The sequence below is a fragment of the Jaminaea rosea genome, assembly GCF_003144245.1.
Source record: "Jaminaea rosea strain MCA 5214 unplaced genomic scaffold BDZ90scaffold_3, whole genome shotgun sequence".
Lineage (NCBI taxonomy): Eukaryota > Fungi > Basidiomycota > Exobasidiomycetes > Microstromatales > Jaminaea > Jaminaea rosea.
In genome coordinates, this window is record NW_020289977.1 from 1,104,998 (window position 1) to 1,121,290 (window position 16,293).

At 58.8% G+C, this 16,293-nt stretch overlaps 9 protein-coding genes across 9 annotated transcripts; 4 read left to right on the forward strand and 5 right to left on the reverse strand.

Moving 5' to 3' along the window:
* Positions 1 to 561: 561 nt before the first annotated feature.
* On the forward strand, positions 562 to 2,413 carry BDZ90DRAFT_139726 (hypothetical protein). The gene has a single exon (XM_025503452.1). The coding sequence runs from the start codon at positions 665 to 667 to the stop codon at positions 2,246 to 2,248; it is 1,584 nt and encodes a 527-aa protein (XP_025363744.1). The 5' UTR covers positions 562 to 664; the 3' UTR covers positions 2,249 to 2,413.
* On the reverse strand, positions 1,855 to 3,453 carry BDZ90DRAFT_231131 (3(2),5-bisphosphate nucleotidase HAL2). Its single transcript, XM_025505731.1, has one exon. The coding sequence runs from the start codon at positions 3,378 to 3,380 to the stop codon at positions 2,256 to 2,258; it is 1,125 nt and encodes a 374-aa protein (XP_025363745.1). The 5' UTR covers positions 3,381 to 3,453; the 3' UTR covers positions 1,855 to 2,255.
* Positions 3,454 to 3,557: 104 nt separating this feature from the next.
* On the forward strand, positions 3,558 to 4,431 carry BDZ90DRAFT_231132 (cyclophilin-like protein). Its single transcript, XM_025505732.1, has 2 exons — positions 3,558 to 3,868; positions 3,943 to 4,431. Exons 1-2 carry the CDS (start codon positions 3,626 to 3,628, stop codon positions 4,219 to 4,221), a joined length of 522 nt encoding a protein of 173 aa, XP_025363746.1. The 5' UTR covers positions 3,558 to 3,625; the 3' UTR covers positions 4,222 to 4,431.
* On the reverse strand, positions 4,192 to 6,764 carry BDZ90DRAFT_238214 (hypothetical protein). The gene is made up of 2 exons (XM_025507332.1): positions 6,025 to 6,764; positions 4,192 to 5,961 (listed from the first exon to the last, which is right to left on the reverse strand). Exons 1-2 carry the CDS (start codon positions 6,576 to 6,578, stop codon positions 4,281 to 4,283), a joined length of 2,235 nt encoding a protein of 744 aa, XP_025363747.1. The 5' UTR covers positions 6,579 to 6,764; the 3' UTR covers positions 4,192 to 4,280.
* Positions 6,765 to 6,767: 3 nt separating this feature from the next.
* On the reverse strand, positions 6,768 to 8,523 carry BDZ90DRAFT_250496 (Adenylosuccinate synthetase; the record flags this gene model as incomplete). Its single annotated transcript, XM_025507694.1, has 5 exons — positions 6,768 to 7,737; positions 7,816 to 7,940; positions 8,018 to 8,151; positions 8,248 to 8,350; positions 8,436 to 8,523. 5 exons carry the CDS (start codon positions 8,521 to 8,523, stop codon positions 6,859 to 6,861), a joined length of 1,329 nt encoding a protein of 442 aa, XP_025363748.1. The 3' UTR covers positions 6,768 to 6,858.
* Positions 8,524 to 8,847: 324 nt separating this feature from the next.
* BDZ90DRAFT_264210 (putative inosine 5`-monophosphate dehydrogenase) lies at positions 8,848 to 10,904 on the forward strand (the record flags this gene model as incomplete). Its single annotated transcript, XM_025508628.1, has 2 exons — positions 8,848 to 9,472; positions 9,721 to 10,904. Exons 1-2 carry the CDS (start codon positions 8,953 to 8,955, stop codon positions 10,902 to 10,904), a joined length of 1,704 nt encoding a protein of 567 aa, XP_025363749.1. The 5' UTR covers positions 8,848 to 8,952.
* A 75-nt stretch (positions 10,905 to 10,979) lies between these two features.
* BDZ90DRAFT_231134 (hypothetical protein) lies at positions 10,980 to 12,009 on the reverse strand. Its single transcript, XM_025505733.1, has 6 exons — positions 11,672 to 12,009; positions 11,593 to 11,611; positions 11,393 to 11,518; positions 11,275 to 11,320; positions 11,185 to 11,197; positions 10,980 to 11,114 (listed from the first exon to the last, which is right to left on the reverse strand). Exons 1-6 carry the CDS (start codon positions 11,754 to 11,756, stop codon positions 11,098 to 11,100), a joined length of 306 nt encoding a protein of 101 aa, XP_025363750.1. The 5' UTR covers positions 11,757 to 12,009; the 3' UTR covers positions 10,980 to 11,097.
* A 1,611-nt stretch (positions 12,010 to 13,620) lies between these two features.
* On the forward strand, positions 13,621 to 14,747 carry BDZ90DRAFT_238222 (hypothetical protein). Its single transcript, XM_025507333.1, has 2 exons — positions 13,621 to 13,952; positions 14,048 to 14,747. The coding sequence occupies exons 1-2, from the start codon at positions 13,659 to 13,661 to the stop codon at positions 14,720 to 14,722; spliced, it is 969 nt and encodes a 322-aa protein (XP_025363751.1). The 5' UTR covers positions 13,621 to 13,658; the 3' UTR covers positions 14,723 to 14,747.
* A 24-nt stretch (positions 14,748 to 14,771) lies between these two features.
* BDZ90DRAFT_238225 (ribosomal protein L4) lies at positions 14,772 to 16,153 on the reverse strand. The gene is made up of 2 exons (XM_025507334.1): positions 15,841 to 16,153; positions 14,772 to 15,763 (listed from the first exon to the last, which is right to left on the reverse strand). Exons 1-2 carry the CDS (start codon positions 16,100 to 16,102, stop codon positions 14,814 to 14,816), a joined length of 1,212 nt encoding a protein of 403 aa, XP_025363752.1. The 5' UTR covers positions 16,103 to 16,153; the 3' UTR covers positions 14,772 to 14,813.
* Positions 16,154 to 16,293: the final 140 nt, after the last annotated feature.

Sequence of the window (16,293 nt, forward strand, 5' to 3'; positions counted from 1 at the left end):
CTGCTCCCCCGCAAAGCAAACGCCGAGGCGGCGGGCGGCCGTAAGACGCCGTTCACTCGACGCCTCGAGTCGTTCGCTTCATTCCTCTCACCTCATTCATATCGACCTTGCTTCCCTTTCCATTCTCCCTCAACGACATGACACTGACGGAACATGACCTGCGTCGCTGGCACCCAGGCGAGACCTCTCTACAAGAACAACGCGGTTTCGCGGACGACGTCTTTGAGGGACCTGGCGGGATCACTCCGGGGTTGCTCTACGGATCTGCGAGCTTTCTCTTGCAGTTGCAGTTCTTGCCCTTGACTACGCTGGATGCAGATGGAAGACCTTGGGTCTCCTTGCTTGCTGGTAGTGGAGGAGAGGAGGGATTTGTGCAGGCCGAGAAGGATGAGCTGGGCGAGGATAGGGTGGGAGTGAAAGGGGTGCGTCTTCCGCAAGGGACACCACTTGCGGGACATCTTGCTGAGATGAGGGAGGGGGAAGGTGCAGAAGAAATGCTCACAGCTAGTGTAGGTGTATTGCTGAGCAATCGCAGGCGAAACAAGTACGAGGGTTGGATCAGGGATTCGAGGCGAGTAGATGACAAGGAGGAGACGTGGGACATTGAGCTGGGTATCACGGCTAGCATGGGCAATTGCCCTAAGTGTGAGTATCTTCGACGTTCATGAGAGGGCGATTGCTAATCCAGCGGCTCCTTCTCTCTAAAGACATAAACATCCGCCACCTCAGCCCACGCCCTACAAAGCCTCAGCTGCTCGACGCTTGCCCTACTCTTCCGGCAGCTTCGCCCCTCCCTCCCTCGATCATCAAGGCTATCGAGAATAGCGACACGATCTACCTCGGCACTCGCCACACTGCCTCTCCGGAGGCTTACGGCGACCGATCGAAGCTAGGTTGCAACATTCGTGGCGGCCGCTCTGGCTTCATTCAGCACCACTGGGATTCAAAGCGGGAGAGACATTGCCTGCTTCTGCCGGACTATTCGGGCAATCGTTTTCTCCAGAGTCTAGGCAACATCAGTGGTGGTGACCCCGTTGCTGGGGTGACGATACCGATTTTCAAGGAGAAGGGTACGGACGTGCTGTACCTTACTTGCGAGGCGGAGGTGGTCAGCGGGGAGGAGGCGCGCAGGCTCGTCAGAGGGGTCAGCGGCGTCACGAAACTATGGGTTACGGGATATTCGATGATTGAAGGTGCTTTGCCTCTGGGCGTGACCGAGCAGCAAGGAAAGGAAGCAGTTGGGTGGAGCCCCTACAACCCGATTCTGCGCTATGCTGGCGTGAAGGGCTCAAGCACGCCCTCCGCCGTCGCCACCCTCACGGATGTGGCCATCCACTCCCCCACGCTAGCCACTTTCACCTGGTCGTGCCCCGCCAGCACGGGCAAGTCCTACCGCCCCGGCCAGCATATCATCTGCGACGCTTCTCACCTGCTCGACACTCGGGTCACCCTGTATAGCCACATGGCGCAGTTCCCCGGTGGGGAGAAGGATCTCAACGATGATGGGACGCGATCGTGGACCATCTCCCGCGCTTGGCATGACAAGGGGGGTAAGGGCAAGTGGCACTTCACCACCACTCTCCGTCGCGTACCACGAGGAGGCGTCACTCCCACCTTGTTCAGTATGGCGCAGCGCATCACGGCAGCGCGGGAGGAGGACTCTCAGGCTGCAATGCCGAGCTGGGCGCCAGAGGTACCCGTTCTCGGGGTGGATGGCGAGTTTACCGCTGCTGATGAGCAGGAGGCGGAGGGGAGGGGAAATGTGTACGTGTGCAGTGGGATTGGGGTCACACCGCTGCTTGCACATTTGAGCGGGAAGCTGCGGGAGGGGCAAGCGGTAGGTGAGGGCAAGAGGGATGTGCTGGCTATCGTGGCCTGTAGAGCAGACGAGCTCGAGGCGATGCGGGGGCTTGTGGAGGATGCCGCACGATATGCAGGGAGCGAGGAGGAACTGCGGGTTCACTATCTGGTGAAGGCGGATGAGCAGGATGGTGAGGCTGCCCATCTCAAGAAGTCCACTATTCTCTCTCCGCGGGCAACGGCGTGGTACGGCACTCGTCTTACGCCATCTTCGTTCAGCGAAGCTGGCGAAAGCAACAGCGACGCCGGAACCTTCAAGCTGCCCTGTGAAGCATTCGCCGGCCGTATCGCTTACATCTGCGGCGCTCGCCCCTTCGAGCAAGCGGCCAAGCAGGCCTTAGCCGCAGCGGGCGTTGTTGACATTCGGACGGAGAGCTTCTCATATTAGCATAGCCTTACAGCGCCGGTGCGGGCTCGCCCCTCGCAAGATACCCCCTGCCCTCCTTCTCCAGCGCCTCCTGTACTGCCTTGAGCACCTCCTCATGCGCGTCCCTGTGCGCGACCACCACACCCTTGTTAAGCTTCAGGGTCCTGCCCTGTCCGAAATCCAGGTCTTTACCCGAACAGTCTGTGACCTTTCCCCCAGCCTCCTCGCAGAGCAGCTGGCCCGAAGCGTGATCCCAGATCTTCTCCTGGTACTCTCCCTTGCCCGTAGGCAGGCGCAGGTAGACATCACCATCCCCCCGTGCGACGGAGGCATACTTAGCTTGAGAGTCCATGCGGACCGGTGGGGCGGTGATGGTGAGGAGCTTGGCAATTTCTGCGTTGGTTCCCTGCGACGAATGGCCAGCCTCGACTGATTCGCAAAATGTGAGGGAGGCATCACGCGGGCGCATTGAGATGGGCTGGAAAGAGGCGGAGGCGGCGCTGAGGTTGAGGGAGCGTTGCCATGCTCCTCCGCCCTTGACGGCGACGAAGAGTGATCCGCCCCCGTCTACACCTGATCGGTCGCCTTCTTGTGGCTTGGGAACGTCCTTCGTGAACGGCAAGTTGGGGCAGGCCATGACGGCCAAGGTTGGCTTACCGGACTCGACGAGTGCGAGGCAGACGGCATACTGTCCTCCGCGGAGGAAGCCCTTGGTGCCGTCGATGGGGTCGAGCGTCCAGAAGCGACCACTCGAGCCGCCAGAGTAGGACCCGAGGTCAATGCTCTCCATTACGGCCTCGTCACTAGCTGCCTTCTCTGTCCACTGCGGCTTGAAATCCTTTTGCCCCGTCAATCCAGCCTCGTCTCGCTGGAGCGCCTCCTTGACCAATGCCGTCACCTTGCCCCTTAATTCGCCATTCTCCTTGAGAGCACTCGCCTCCTCCTCTGCGACGATCTTGTCCTGAGAAAAATGAGCGTGCAGCACGCTATTGACGACTGCTTGTGCGGCGAAGTCTCCCAGAGTGACTGGGGACTTGTCTTCCTTTGTAAGGGAGGATGGGATTGAGCGAAAGACTGAGCTGGTTGCGAGCGAGGCGCGCGAGACGGCACTGATTGCCGTGGAGAGCTCCACGGAGGCGGGAGGGTGGGACATGCTTGCTTTGGTAGTAATGTTTCGAAGGAAGCGCAGTAGCATATATCGAGGTGGGAAGAAAGGAGCGGGGTGAAGAACGAAGAAGGCACGCCATTTTGGGCTCTCGCGTCGAGCTCCACTTTGAGCCCTGCTGCAGCTCCTTCCCTCTTCCGTCTTCGTCTCGGCTCAACTTGCTCCCGTCCGATAATCCAGTCCTTCTCCCACGTCAACCAAACGCCTTCCCCTCCCCTGCTTCTGATTGCCGAATGTCTCTCACCCTCCATACCACCCTCGGTGACCTCAAAGTCGAGCTCTACCCGGCTCAGACGCCCAAGACATGCGAGAACTTCCTGGGGCTCGCAGCATCGGGAAGCTATGATGGCACATTGTTCCATCGCAACTTGGCGGGATTCATGGTTCAAGGTGGTGATCCCACTAATACGGGCAAGGGGGGGACGAGCATCTACGGTGGCGCCAAATTCAATGACGAGATCAGAAGCAGTTTGAAGGTAAGTGTGGAGCGACGGAGAAGTACGCATAGCTGCTGCTGCGGATGGGCTGACCGGTTCCCCCCCGCGAGCAGTTCAACTCACGAGGCATCCTCGCTATGGCATCATCAGCGCCCAACACTTCGCAGTCCCAATTCTTCCTTACCTACGCACCCTTACCACACCTGGACGGCAAACATACCATCTTTGGCCGGCTGATAGATGGCGACGACGTGTTGGACCGCATGGAGAAGCTGCCCGTAGACGCGAAAGGCAGGCCCGACAACAAGGGCGCAGAATGCAGGATCCAGTCGATCACCATTCACGCCAACCCGATAGCCAAGGCAGCGAGAGATGAGGCTGGGGGTAGATAGCAGACGACTAAGACACCCATGTAACAATAGCAATTACCATTCTACGCATGCCTTCCCTTCTACTCTTCGTCGCTCTCCTCCTCGCTCTCACTCTCGCTCTCCCCCTCCTCTACGACCCACCTAACGACGGGTTCCGCCTTCTTCCTCAGATCCGCCCTGCCTTCTCCCCCCTTTGCTTCCTCCGTCCCCCTCGAAGCGGGACTCTTCCACCAACCAACAATGGCCTCATCGCTCAGCACGTCATCATTATAGAGCTTCTTGAGGAGCGGCACAAAGAGGGCTGCGTGACTCTCCGCATGAAGAGAGCAATAAGTCTGCATATGGTCGATGACCTCTGCTCCCTGCTCCTCGTCACCTGCATCGTCATCTATGACTTGGCCAAGGAGGGCAGACCATCTGTCCAGCCAGGCGCCCATCTTCCTTGCGTCCTTGCCTCCATCGCTGGCAGCTACGCATCCCTCGAGGATGGCCTCGGTAACGCAGCGTCGCACCTCGGAAAGGGGCACGTTGGAAGCCATGCGCAACGTCTTGAGCTCAATGCTGGCATTGTCGATCGTGTGGCCCTCCTCAAAGGCGCGATGTAGTGAGGCGCGCGCTTCGCCCTCGAATTCACGTAGTCGCTCTGTCGCTGCGGCTGCCTCGTAGTCTGTCGCTTCCCCTGCTCCCAAGCTGAGACTGCCCATTCCAGGCGCGAGGGAGGCAGCAGCATTGTTCGCCGCGCGCTCTTGAGCGTCTGCATCCAGTAAGTCGTCGTCGTCGCTATCCTCGTCCGAGCTGTCGCCGAGCTCCGAATCTCCCTCGATTGAGGAAAGATCGTCCTCCACCACGCGAATGCCTTGATGTCCAATACGCAGTGTGGCGTCGGCCTCGTCCCCGTCGGCTTCGTCATCGCTGTCCTCCTCTTCATCGTCGTCTCCCACATAGAGTCGCCCCATCCCCTTGGGACCGAGCAGGGCTTCGTCCGCTTTCTCCTCGCTGAAGGCTATACGTGTGCCAGCCTTGAGGTCTGAGCCGATTACGCAGTCGTCTCCTACCAAGGAGCCTCGTGCGATGCGCACCCCATCGAGGACCCGCACATTCTTGCCTAGAATGGTAGCCTCAACGCTGCACCCCTTGCCAAGCTTGACCCCTTCGAAGAGATGCGATCCAGTGACCGTCGCCTCCTCACCCACCATCACCCCCTGGCCCAGGGTAGACGCTTCCAATCTTGCCCTCGCAGCGACGGTGCAACCGCTTGAAATGAGCACCCTATCCCTCACCTCAGCGCTGCGATCCACGGTCACATTGCGTGTAGCAACATATCTCGCCCCCTGTCTCGCCTCAAGTCGCTCCCCGGGCCAAGCCGGCGAGCCAGGGCTGGTCGGCCAAGCCCTTTGCGACAGGACAGCCATTGCTGCCTCGTCGTAGGCCCTTGTTGAATTGCACCTGGCCCCCCACACCGAGTGCGTCATCCCATTCGCCCTTGACTCGTTGACAGCCGTTCCCTGGCTCTCATGTACGTAGATCCTCGACTCCAGAAGATCAGATGTCAGGATACCGACAACGAAGTCTCTTCGTAGTGTTTGGTAGTCGAAGTTCTCCGAGAAAAGCGGAGGCACATCCAGGGAGCAGATGTCAATCCCTGTCTCGCGGAGGTCGAGACGCAGCTCGGCGGAGGGAGTCGCGTCGGTGAAAATGTCCTCGTAGGGGAGGTGAGTCTTGGAGGAGGAAGGGCCCGTGAGGGGGTCGTAGTGAAGAAGTCTGCGCATAGAAGAGGAAAGTCAGCCTGAAGCTTTCAGTAGAATGGCATTTTTGAGTACCCACTGTGAAGTCTCGGGCCTCAAGGCCATGACGCTCCCACCCGCCGTTGCAGCACTTTGCACTCCAATAGTCATAATCGCGTCCTTATCCGTCTTCCTCCTCTCTGTATGCACTCTGACCATCTCCCCAATATCTGCAGCTCCCACCGCATCAGGCTGGACTAGCACAAAGTCACCCCGAATGAGCTCCTTTGTGTCCAGCTCCCTCATGGCGTCGCCCACCGATCGAGCGTCCGGGACGGCGTAGACGACGACGTCGAGCCCGGAGAGGGCGGAAGCCTTACGCAGCGAGTCGATATGCGCTCGAACGAGGTGTGCGTAAGAGTGGGCAAGGATATGACACTTCGAAACTCCGGCGGCGAGGAGACGCTCCAATGTAAAGTTAATCAAGGGAACTCCACAGAAGGGGAGAAGGCAGCGCGGCCGGGAGAGGGTGAGGGGGGCAAAGCGACTGTCGAAGGAGTCGGCGAGGAGGACGGCAACGAGGGGCTCGGAGTCAGCCCCCTCGACGGCATTACTGCCTGATGATTTGCTTTTGGAGGTTGTCTTGGAGGGCATGACGATGGAGAGGGCGGGGAAAGGAGCGAGAAAGGAGGAAAGAAGATCTGGAATCAGTCGACTTGACTTTCGTCTGAGCGGCGGGAGCAGCGGAAGGAGGACGGGCGACTCGACAAGACGAGGCCGCGGCAGCGACCAACAACTCGTTCCCCCACGTCCAGGCTCACACACGATGCTACGCGTTGGCCTGTTCTGCTTCACTTTCCCATTGCTGAATTCGATCGTGCAGTAGAAACACATCGTCTAACGAGATACGACCTTTCTGCCTGATTCGTCCGCCTCATGCCCTCTTCCTGTGAATCATCGACTCCCTGCCCGGCCCTACACCGATGTACTCCACAGGGCAGCTCAAGAACTGCTCAATCAACTCGACGTAATCCCTGCATGCTTGCGGAAGCTCCTCGTACGTTGTCGCCTTGCTAATATCCTGCTGCCAGCCAGGCATCGTCTTGTACACCACCTCAACCTGCGCCAAGATATCAAGATCGGCCGGGAACGAGGCAAGCTCCTGACCATTGACCTTGTAGCTCGTCGCAACCTTGATCTCTTTGAGGTCGTCGAGAACGTCGAGCTTTGTGAGGTTAAGGGAGGTGTACCCGTTGATGAGGGTCGAGTAGCGCATCATGACGAGGTCGAGCCAGCCACAGCGTCTTCTTCTGCCAGTGGTGACACCCCACTCTGCGCCGACTTCTTGGAGGTGAACACCGATCTCGTCGTTGAGCTCGGTGGGGAAGGGTCCGCCGCCAACACGAGTCGTATACGCCTTGGCTACACCGTAGATCTCGCCTACTGCGTTTGGTGGTACACCGAGACCGGTGCAGACACCGCCGATGGACGTGGACGAGCTGGTGACAAAGGGGTAGGTACCGAAGTCGATGTCCAGCATGAGAGCATTCGCGCCTTCGACGAGCACTCGACGATTGGCAGCGAGTGCAGCGTGGATGAAGCTGACTCCGTCGACGACGTAAGGGCGCAGACGCTCAGCAAAGGCCTTGTAGCGAGCGATTTCGCCCTCGGTGTCGTACTCGAAGTGGCCGTAGCGCTTGAAGCGGCCTTCTACCAGCTTGCGGAACTTGTTCGCGAACGTCTCATGATCGTAGAGGTGGTGAACACGCAGCCCTGAGCGAGAGGCCTTGGACGAGTAGGCCGGGCCAATGCCCTGGTGCGAGAGAGACGAGCGGTGGGAGGAACGTCAGCGAACGAGGACGAGGTTGCGTTGGGCACCGCGGGAACCTACCTTCTTCGTGGTGCCGATGCTGCTGCCGCCGAGCTCGACCTCCTTGAGGCCGTCGACGACCTGGTGGAAGTCGAAGACCAAGTGAGCGCGGTCCGAGACGAAGAGGCGTCCGTCGCAGTTAAGCCCTGCAGAGTAGCGCGAATGTGAGGAGTGAGTGAGACGAGCACGAGAAGTGAGACAATTTGGAACCTCGCGCACACACCCTTCTTGGTGATAGCATCGAGCTCAGCGAAGAAGGAAGGGACGTGGACTACGACGCCCGACCCGATGAAGCCAGCACATCGCTCATTGATGAGGCCAGAGGGGAGGAGATGGAAGTCAAATTTGGTCTTGACCCTGTGCGCAAGAGAAGACGAGGAGCTGCGTGAGCATGGCCATTCACAGCAGATTGCTTCCGCTAGCTATCTCTGGCTCGCCCGCTGGCTTGCTCACTTGTCAGGGCCCATGTTGACGACGATGGTGTGTCCAGCATTGTTGCCGCCAGCGCATCGGGCGCAGACATCCATCTTCTGGCAGAGGATATCGGACAGCTTGCCTGGCGGTGTGCAGCGGAGAGGGGCAAGGGTTCAAGCTGATGAGCATCTCGTCCGTGTCTGTCGTCGTGTTGGCGCCTGGCTCACCCTTTCCCTCATCTCCCCATTGGCTGCCGAGGATGACATTGAGCTTTGCGCCCTTTGCCGACTCGACTGGTTTTGGCAGCGAGGCCATGACGATGGTTGAGGTGGTGTTGATCGAATGTGATGGGGAACGAGTCAAGACGCATTCAACGCCTACAGCTGCTGCTGCTGCCTGATTGTGCCGCTCGTCTGTGCTTGGCTGGGGAAGCTGCCGGCGTCGACGCTCGCAGCGCTCTCTTCTTCCGATCGAGCGATTGGAATATCGGAGCGGATCGCATCGTCCAGTCGGGGTGGCCTCATCGTTGCCCTGTCCGTTTGGCGTGAGTTGAGGCGAGGCAAAATCGCCCTCTGGATTTTATTCCAGGACGCGTTGCGTCTGCTCAGTCGAGAGGACCAGGCGGCCGTGAGGCTGCGAGCTTTCTTTCCCTCCTTTTCCTCTTGGCCATCGCAGCCCGACCGCCATCTCATATCCTACTACAACTACCACCCAGCTGCCACTAGGATCAATTACCCTGCAAACATGTCCCCTACCGCTTCGTCGTCGTCTGCCACGGCCGACAATGGCCTCGTCCACTCGTCATCTTCCAAGGCCCTCTATGATCCCAAGAATGCAATCGCAGCCCTCAGTGACTACCCCTCGGGAGACGGTCTCGCCATGTCCGAGCTCATCGACTCAAAGCTCCACGGAGGTCTCACGTACAACGACTTCCTCGTCCTTCCTGGCTTCATCAACTTCCCTGCCAACGAGGTCAGCCTCCAGACCAAGGTGACGCGCAACGTCGTCCTCAATACCCCCTTCCTCTCCTCGCCCATGGACACGGTCACTGAGACAGAAATGGCTATTACTATGGGCCTGCACGGCGGCATGGGCGTCATCCACAACAATATGTCGCCACAGGAGCAAGCGAACATGGTCCGCAAGGTCAAGAAGTACGAGAACGGATTCATCACCGAGCCGATGTGCCTCTCGCCCAACGAGACCGTGGGCGACGTGCTCGACATCAAGCAGCGCATGGGCTTCGGCGGTATCCCCATCACTGGTGAGTAGGCGACATCTGCGACCAGGACCCGCTCTTTGCTCTCGCCCACTCGCGCTGCTTCTTGGTGATGAAAACCCATTTTTGCTGTTAACCTTCGTTCTGCTGAGGCCCTCTCTTAGACTTGAGAGCGGCAATGCAGACCACAACCTATGTCCACTGATCGAGAAGCAGCGCGGGCGCGAGCGAGGCTAGCGGAGTAATTGCAGCACAGAGAGCTGACTATCGATGCCTCTCGCCCTCGCAATCAGACAACGGAGCTCTTCATGGCAAGCTCCTCGGTATCGTCACCGCCCGCGACGTGCAGTTCCGTGACCCCGCTCTCCCCCTGTCTCAAGTCATGACCACCGACCTCGTCACGGCAAAGAAGGGCGTCACGCTCGAACAGGCCAACGAGATCCTTCGCGACTCCAAGAAGGGCAAGCTCCCCATCGTTGACGCAGAGGGCAACCTCGTCTCCCTCCTTGCTCGCTCTGACTTGCTCAAGAATCAAAACTACCCGCTAGCATCCAAGCGCCCCGACTCCAAGCAGCTTTACTGTGCCGCAGCTGTCGGCACCCGCCCTTCGGACCGCGAGCGCCTTGCCCTCCTCGTTGACGCCGGGTTGGACGTCGTCGTCATCGACTCGAGCAACGGTAACTCGACATACCAGATTGAGTTCATCCAGTGGATCAAGCAAACCTACCCCCAGATCGACATCATCGCTGGCAATGTCGTCACGCGCGAGCAAGCCGCCAACCTGATCGCGGCAGGCGCCGACGCTCTGCGCATCGGTATGGGCTCGGGTTCCATCTGCACAACGCAAGAGGTCATGGCCTGCGGCCGACCCCAAGGAACAGCAGTGCACCGCGTGGCTGAGTTCGCGGCCAAGTTCGGCGTCCCCGTCATTGCCGACGGCGGTATCTCCAACGTGGGCCACATCGCCAAGGCCATGTCCCTTGGCGCATCTGCGGTCATGATGGGCTCGATGCTTGCTGGTTGCGAGGAGGCGCCAGGAACCTACTTCTTCCGTGAGGGCAAGCGTCTCAAGGCTTACCGCGGGATGGGCTCCATCGAGGCTATGACGCACCAGCGCAAGCAGGCCATGCCTGGTGCCACTGGGCGCGGGGCCGCGAAGGCGAACAAAGCTGTTCCCGTCGACGTGGGCCAAGAGAACGCGGCAACGCAGCGCTACTTCTCTGAGGCGGACGCAGTCAAGGTCGCCCAGGGTGTGTCGGGCGCCGTTGCGGACAAGGGGTCCTTGAAACGCTACCTGCCCTACCTGTTTACGGGTCTGCAACATTCGATGCAGGACATGGGTGTGAAGAGCTTGACGGAGCTGCGCGAGCTGGTCGGCTTGGGCAAGGTGCGCTTTGAGCTGAGGACTGCTAGTGCGCAGGTCGAGGGAGGCATCAATGGGTTGGCTTACTTCAACAAGCAGCTCTTCTCTGACTGAGCTTGCGCGACCATTTATCATCTATCGTAGCGTTGCGAGCACTCAATCTCATCTGCAGTGGAATTTGTTGGCATCGTCATAGTCAGATTGGTACGCTGCATCCCGTCTGCTCCCGCTCGTACTAAGTCGTGGCCAGTAGTAGCAAGCTAGGCGGCTGGCGAGGCGCTCGTCGTCAACGTCGAGCGCTACCCGCCTAGGGACACCAAGTGTCTGTCAGGCGGGCGGCGAAGTCCGGTCAGCGAGGGCGTAGCAGACCGCGACATGGTGCGTGCGTGCTGACAGTAAGGTCCCTTCTGCAGTTCACAGCGCAAGGAGAGTGAAGCAGGGTCAGCCACGCTGCTCAATACTGGTGAATTCACCTTCTGCTCACTGTGATGCACTGAGAGACATACTCGACAGCCTGACACGTGAAGCACCTGTAGGCCGCGAGCAGGGTGACGATCAGACGTGGCATGCTCCTTGCACTCGATGACAGCCGCAGTACTCACTTTGCCGATGTATGGCAGACGCGTCCGAGGTCAATTTCGGCCTTGAAAGAGTCGCACGCTGTTTTCACGATGTAGATGATGCTGCTATAGTTGCCGCTGATGGGGGTAGGCTTCCGTGAACATCCACTGAAAAGTGGATCCGGGATCTCAAACGTCAGCTCAGGTCCCTGACGTGGCCAAGGTCATCCACACCGACGTACGTGTCCTCAAAGCAGGTACCTACGGGCGAGAGGCTGCTGGTCAAAGATCGGCTCAACAGACGCGAGCGAGCATACTTACCAACTTGGTCGAATTGCCCCGTGACTGCCGTCAAGCACAGAACCGTGGCAGCAGCAAAGGATAGCATGCACTTCAGAGCAAGCATGATGCAGGTGGATGATGCGATGAGTCAAAAAAGCTAGGTTGAGATGGTAAAGGAGATACGAACGGGAGACAAATGCTGTGAGCGGCGATCGCGACGGCAAGAGCGATGAGGTCAGCCTCGGCACCATATTCATCCATGTGAAGTAATGTACATTGGCTGCTATGGCTCTTGTCTTGCGCCCCGGCTGTCTTGAGCACTGCCGACCATGTCTGCTGTCTCATTGTGTGTTTGCAATGTACCTGACGGCAGCGACGGTGAGGGCATGTCTTCACGGCGTCTTAAGGCGAAAGAGGACTCGCCGAGGGCAATAGGTGTGCATCTTCGTTCTGTGCGTCGAGCAGGCAGGAAACTCGAGAGCTGAGCAATATTATTCAGCGGCCGCAGTCGGGGCGAGAAAGTTCGATACAAAAGAGAGAAATCTCCCTACAAGAAGCGCAGGTGACAGCGAAGGCGACGGCAGCGGTAGCGCTGGGGCGAAAGAGAGGCTTCAGCACGGGCGGGCGAGGTCGAGCGAGCTGCCGCCGCAGCTAGGTTCATCAAGGTGCGCGTCGCCTGGAGAGCTGAGGCCAATCACAGTCAGGCCTTTATCTAAGGGCACCAGGTGTCTGCGGTGCGAGCGGGAAGCAGTGTCAGCGAGAGACTCAAAAGAGACCGTGACGCGGCGTGTCTTACAATATGGTCCCTTCTGAGGATGGTGATGGGTAGGGTTTTGACAGGTGTGAGCTATGGCAAGTCGCGAATGAAATCGCTCAGCATGCTTCTCACCAGAATGCACTGCGAAGCCCTCTCGACAGCCTGGCATTCGAAGCACCTGCCGACCAAGGCAAGGTAAAGGATTTGGAGGCATCAGTGACTCGCCTGACTTGCACTTACCGCTCGCCCACTCACTTGGCAGCCGTCTTGCAAACTTTGCCAATGGCGAAGTCTGCCTTGAAGGATTCACAACGGGCTTGGATGTAGACGATGCCCGAGATATCACCGTTAACGGGAATGGGCTGTTTGAGGCAGCCGCTAGTGTGACCAATTGGTGAGGGGCGGTCAGGGGTCAGCCTTGAAGCGTACCACGATGTCACGAGACAGAGACGTACGTGTCGCCGAAACAGGTACCTGAGAGCGGAAGTCGAGATATGTCAGGATCTTTCCTTGCTGCGAAAGCGGCGATAACTCACCGATCTGTTGGACCACACCGCCGACAGACTTCCAAAGGATCGCCAACGTGACGAGGAGGTTGAAGACGCGATTGAAAGCAAGCATGATGGTGGGCTGTTGAAGGTAGTTGGTAGCCTGAAGCAGTGGCTGATTAGGGGAGACGGAGGGGACTCTGGCTGATGGTTGCGACAATCTCGACGCTACTATCGAGGGTTGCGAGGGCATCGCAGCTCAATGTGAAGCCGAGCCTTGACAGCGGGCCGCATCTTGAGAGGCCCACAGATCGAGCGGACCGCGCCCTTGACCCCTTTCGATCCTACAGTGAAACTCCGTGTGGTCATCTTCTGCGCAAAAGCCGGTACCGTCCATTCGCACCTGTACTTTGACTCCGGTCAGTGATGAGGGGCAGCTGGAATAGATCGCCGAAAGACTCGCCAGCCCTGTGCTTGGTCCGGCGGAGCTTCCAGACCGTCTCGTTCCTCTCGACTATCTTTCAGACTTTGTCTCATCTGCCGTGACATAAAGGCGCTCTCTTTCTTTACCCTCTTTGTAAGGTCAGCCCGATGCCATTGCCAATTGTGAGCTCGAAGAGGTTGGTGACGCCGTCTTGAGTTGAATGAATTCCACGTGGCCAGGTCAAAGCTGCCACTCTCGCGTCTCTCTGTCCGTTGCCAAAAATTCGGTCGACTTGCAGGTGTGCGCCTCGCCTCCCTCGCGTCACTCCCATCTCTCACCAACCAGTCGTCGCCAAAGATGCCCAAGACGAAGCGCAACAAGGTCATATCCCTCACTGCTACCCAGCGCTCTGCATCAGATCGATCAGAAGCAAAGACGACGCTCCTCTCCTCGGTACAGCAATGTGCGCAGGAGTACCCTTACATTTGGCTGTTTAGTCTCGCCAATGCTCGCACTGCCTATCTGCAGGAAGTGAGGAAGTTGTGGAAGGACAGCGGGAGGATCTTTGTTGGGAAGAACAGAGTGGTGGCCAAGGCGCTTGGTGAAGGGGTGGAGGATGAGGTTGTCAAAGGAGTGAGGGGGTTGAGCCAGGTGAGTTTGACGCCGGTACGGACGTGCGGGAGATGCTGGCTTGAGACGTCGCTGACTCTGATCGCATCGCCTCTTTTGCCCTCTTTCGCTCGCAGCGCCTGACAGGCTCTGTCGGCCTCCTCTTCACCAACTCTCCCCCCGCAGAGGTATCAGACTGGTTCGCAACACACGAGCGAAAAGATTACGCCCGCGCAGGCAACGTTGCTCGCTCCACCGTAACTCTCCCAGAAGGGCCCCTCTACACCCGCCCCTCAACAGAGGGCACCTCCCCCGAAACCCTCCCCGGATCCCTTGAGCCTCAACTGCGCAAGCTCGGTCTTCCTACCGAGCTGAAGCGTGGAGTTCCCACCCTGCTTCGCGAGCACCAAGTCTGCACGGCGGGGAAGCGCCTTGACGCTCAAGCGGCGCAGATTCTCAAGCATTTGCTAGACCAGCAGGCGAGCTTCCGTATCATTCCTCTCTGCTACTACAGTGCTGCGGAGGAGGCGGTCAAGGATTGCGAACTGAGTGAGGAGGAGAAAGATCTGGTCAAGATGGCGAGCGGCAAGGATGGGGAGCAATTGCCTGGTGGGAGGGTCAAGAGTGGCAAGAAGAGTCAGAGACAAGCCGCAGTTGGGGCCAAGAAGGCCAAGGCTGGGCATGAGGAGGACGAAGAGTTCATGGACGAGGATGAGGGGGATGATAACGAGGATGACGATGATGAGGACATCGATGAGACGGGCGGGGACAGGGTGACGGAGAGCATGATGCTTCCCGCCCACTTGCGATGAGCAACCAGGGTTCACACACACAAATGTCCGCACCCCGTCAATAGCATCTCTCTCGTGATCGTATGACCCATTGCATTCACTCTTTGCGCAATCACGGCGCGCTCTTTGCAGCCACCTCCCCCTCTGCCCTCTCCACTTCCTCCATCGCCTGCGCTCGAGCCTCGTCAATCTCTGCCTCCTCCATGCTCATGCCCTCCATCTCCCCCAGCAGCGCCATATCCTCATGAGTCCCCGCGCCACCCAGCTTCTCCTCCAACCATTCCAGTGCACCCAAGTCCATCACCACGTTCTGCTTAGCCACCACCTCGTATGCGTGGAGCTCTCCAGGCTTCTTCGTCTCATCACTGCCCCTCTTGGCGGCAGCCTGCGCCTCTTGCGTCAACAAGTCCAAGCGGACCAGCTGCGTACGCGGCAAATTCGCAAGCGCAGCACTGAAGTTGGCCAGAGCCTTGCCATGTTCCTCCCTCTGCTCCGTCGTATACACAGGGTCCATCGCTGAGGGTCTCCCCTGACGCTGTCGAATCCCCTCCTTGATCGGACTCTCCGGATGACGCGGTGCCGAGAGGAAGAGCGTATTCTCCTTCCATCCGCGACTGGCCAGCGCTCTACTCAACGGCCCTGTGGTGCCCGGAGGAGGGTCCCAGAAAAGGGAGGGGACGATGTGCAATTTGCCCTCCAACCAGCGGGCAGAGAGAGCTGAACGGAGGGCGAGCTCTCGTACCCGACGAGGCAGGTCGGTAGCGAAATCCCGTGGCTTGGGTCCGAAAGCTACTCCTCCTCCCCTCAACATAGGGCTTCCCCTCGTACCCAGACGGGCCATACCGCTTCCCTTCTGTTGGCGGATCTTGCGACCCGAATAGTTGACCTCTGAGCGCGTCTTGGTGGAAGCTGTGCCAGAGCGCAGCGAGTCGAGGTAGTACACTACGGCCGAATGGAGGATGTCTTTTCGGGGTTGTTGGGCGAATACGTGGGAAGAAAGGGGGATGAGGGAGCGTGTAGGCGGGCGAGTGGTTGGGTGGAGGTGGGTGAGGGGGAGAAAGACTGCATTGAAGGAGGGAGAGGGGATTTTAGGTCAGAAAAGAGGTCAATGCATCCAGAGGAGGGAGAGGAAAGCTCACCTTGCGCATCACTGCTTGCCTGAGCCTCGAGGTTGGCATATTGCGTGCCAGATAGGACTGACTCTGTAGCTGCTGCTGACGAAGGCGGTGGCTGGTGCGCATCTGCGGCCGCGTCCTTTGGGTCGAGGGCGGGCGAGGAGTGAAGGGAGCGCAGTGAAGGAGCAGCAAGGCGTGATGAACTTGCTGCTGCTGATTGTGATGAAGAAGTTGCGCTAGCGACACTCCCGATGAGGTTGCGCAATTGCGACGTTGATGCCCTCATGGTTGGCGAGTTGAGGGCTAGGGAGGTGGTTGAGGATGATGCGAGAGGCGAAGAAGTCGGACGGAGAGAGAGAGCGGGCGCACTCGCTCACTCGACTCGACTCGCTCACTCGCCGTCGACTTGGAAAGTCAAAGGCGACGGAACGGGAGACGAATGGCAAGAGGCGAACCTCGATTGTCGACGTCTGTCCG

Bases quoted from the DNA above. Each gene is read 5' to 3' on its own strand.
- BDZ90DRAFT_139726 (XM_025503452.1), top strand. From the start codon at position 665: ATGAGAGGGCGATTGCTAATCCAGCGGCTCCTTCTCTCTAAAGACATA.
- BDZ90DRAFT_231131 (XM_025505731.1), bottom strand. From the start codon at position 3,380: ATGTCCCACCCTCCCGCCTCCGTGGAGCTCTCCACGGCAATCAGTGCC.
- BDZ90DRAFT_231132 (XM_025505732.1), top strand. From the start codon at position 3,626: ATGTCTCTCACCCTCCATACCACCCTCGGTGACCTCAAAGTCGAGCTC. The intron at 3,869-3,942 runs GTAAGTGTGGAG...CCCCGCGAGCAG, and splicing joins AGATCAGAAGCAGTTTGAAG to TTCAACTCACGAGGCATCCT.
- BDZ90DRAFT_238214 (XM_025507332.1), bottom strand. From the start codon at position 6,578: ATGCCCTCCAAGACAACCTCCAAAAGCAAATCATCAGGCAGTAATGCC. The intron at 5,962-6,024 runs GTGGGTACTCAA...TTCTATGCGCAG, and splicing joins TTGAGGCCCGAGACTTCACA to ACTTCTTCACTACGACCCCC.
- BDZ90DRAFT_231134 (XM_025505733.1), bottom strand. From the start codon at position 11,756: ATGCTTGCTCTGAAGTGCATGCTATCCTTTGCTGCTGCCACGGTTCTG. The intron at 11,321-11,392 runs GTGAGTACTGCG...CGCGGCCTACAG, and splicing joins GTCTGCCATACATCGGCAAA to GTGCTTCACGTGTCAGGCTG.
- BDZ90DRAFT_238222 (XM_025507333.1), top strand. From the start codon at position 13,659: ATGCCCAAGACGAAGCGCAACAAGGTCATATCCCTCACTGCTACCCAG. The intron at 13,953-14,047 runs GTGAGTTTGACG...TTTCGCTCGCAG, and splicing joins GAGTGAGGGGGTTGAGCCAG to CGCCTGACAGGCTCTGTCGG.
- BDZ90DRAFT_238225 (XM_025507334.1), bottom strand. From the start codon at position 16,102: ATGAGGGCATCAACGTCGCAATTGCGCAACCTCATCGGGAGTGTCGCT. The intron at 15,764-15,840 runs GTGAGCTTTCCT...CCTTCAATGCAG, and splicing joins GGCAAGCAGTGATGCGCAAG to TCTTTCTCCCCCTCACCCAC.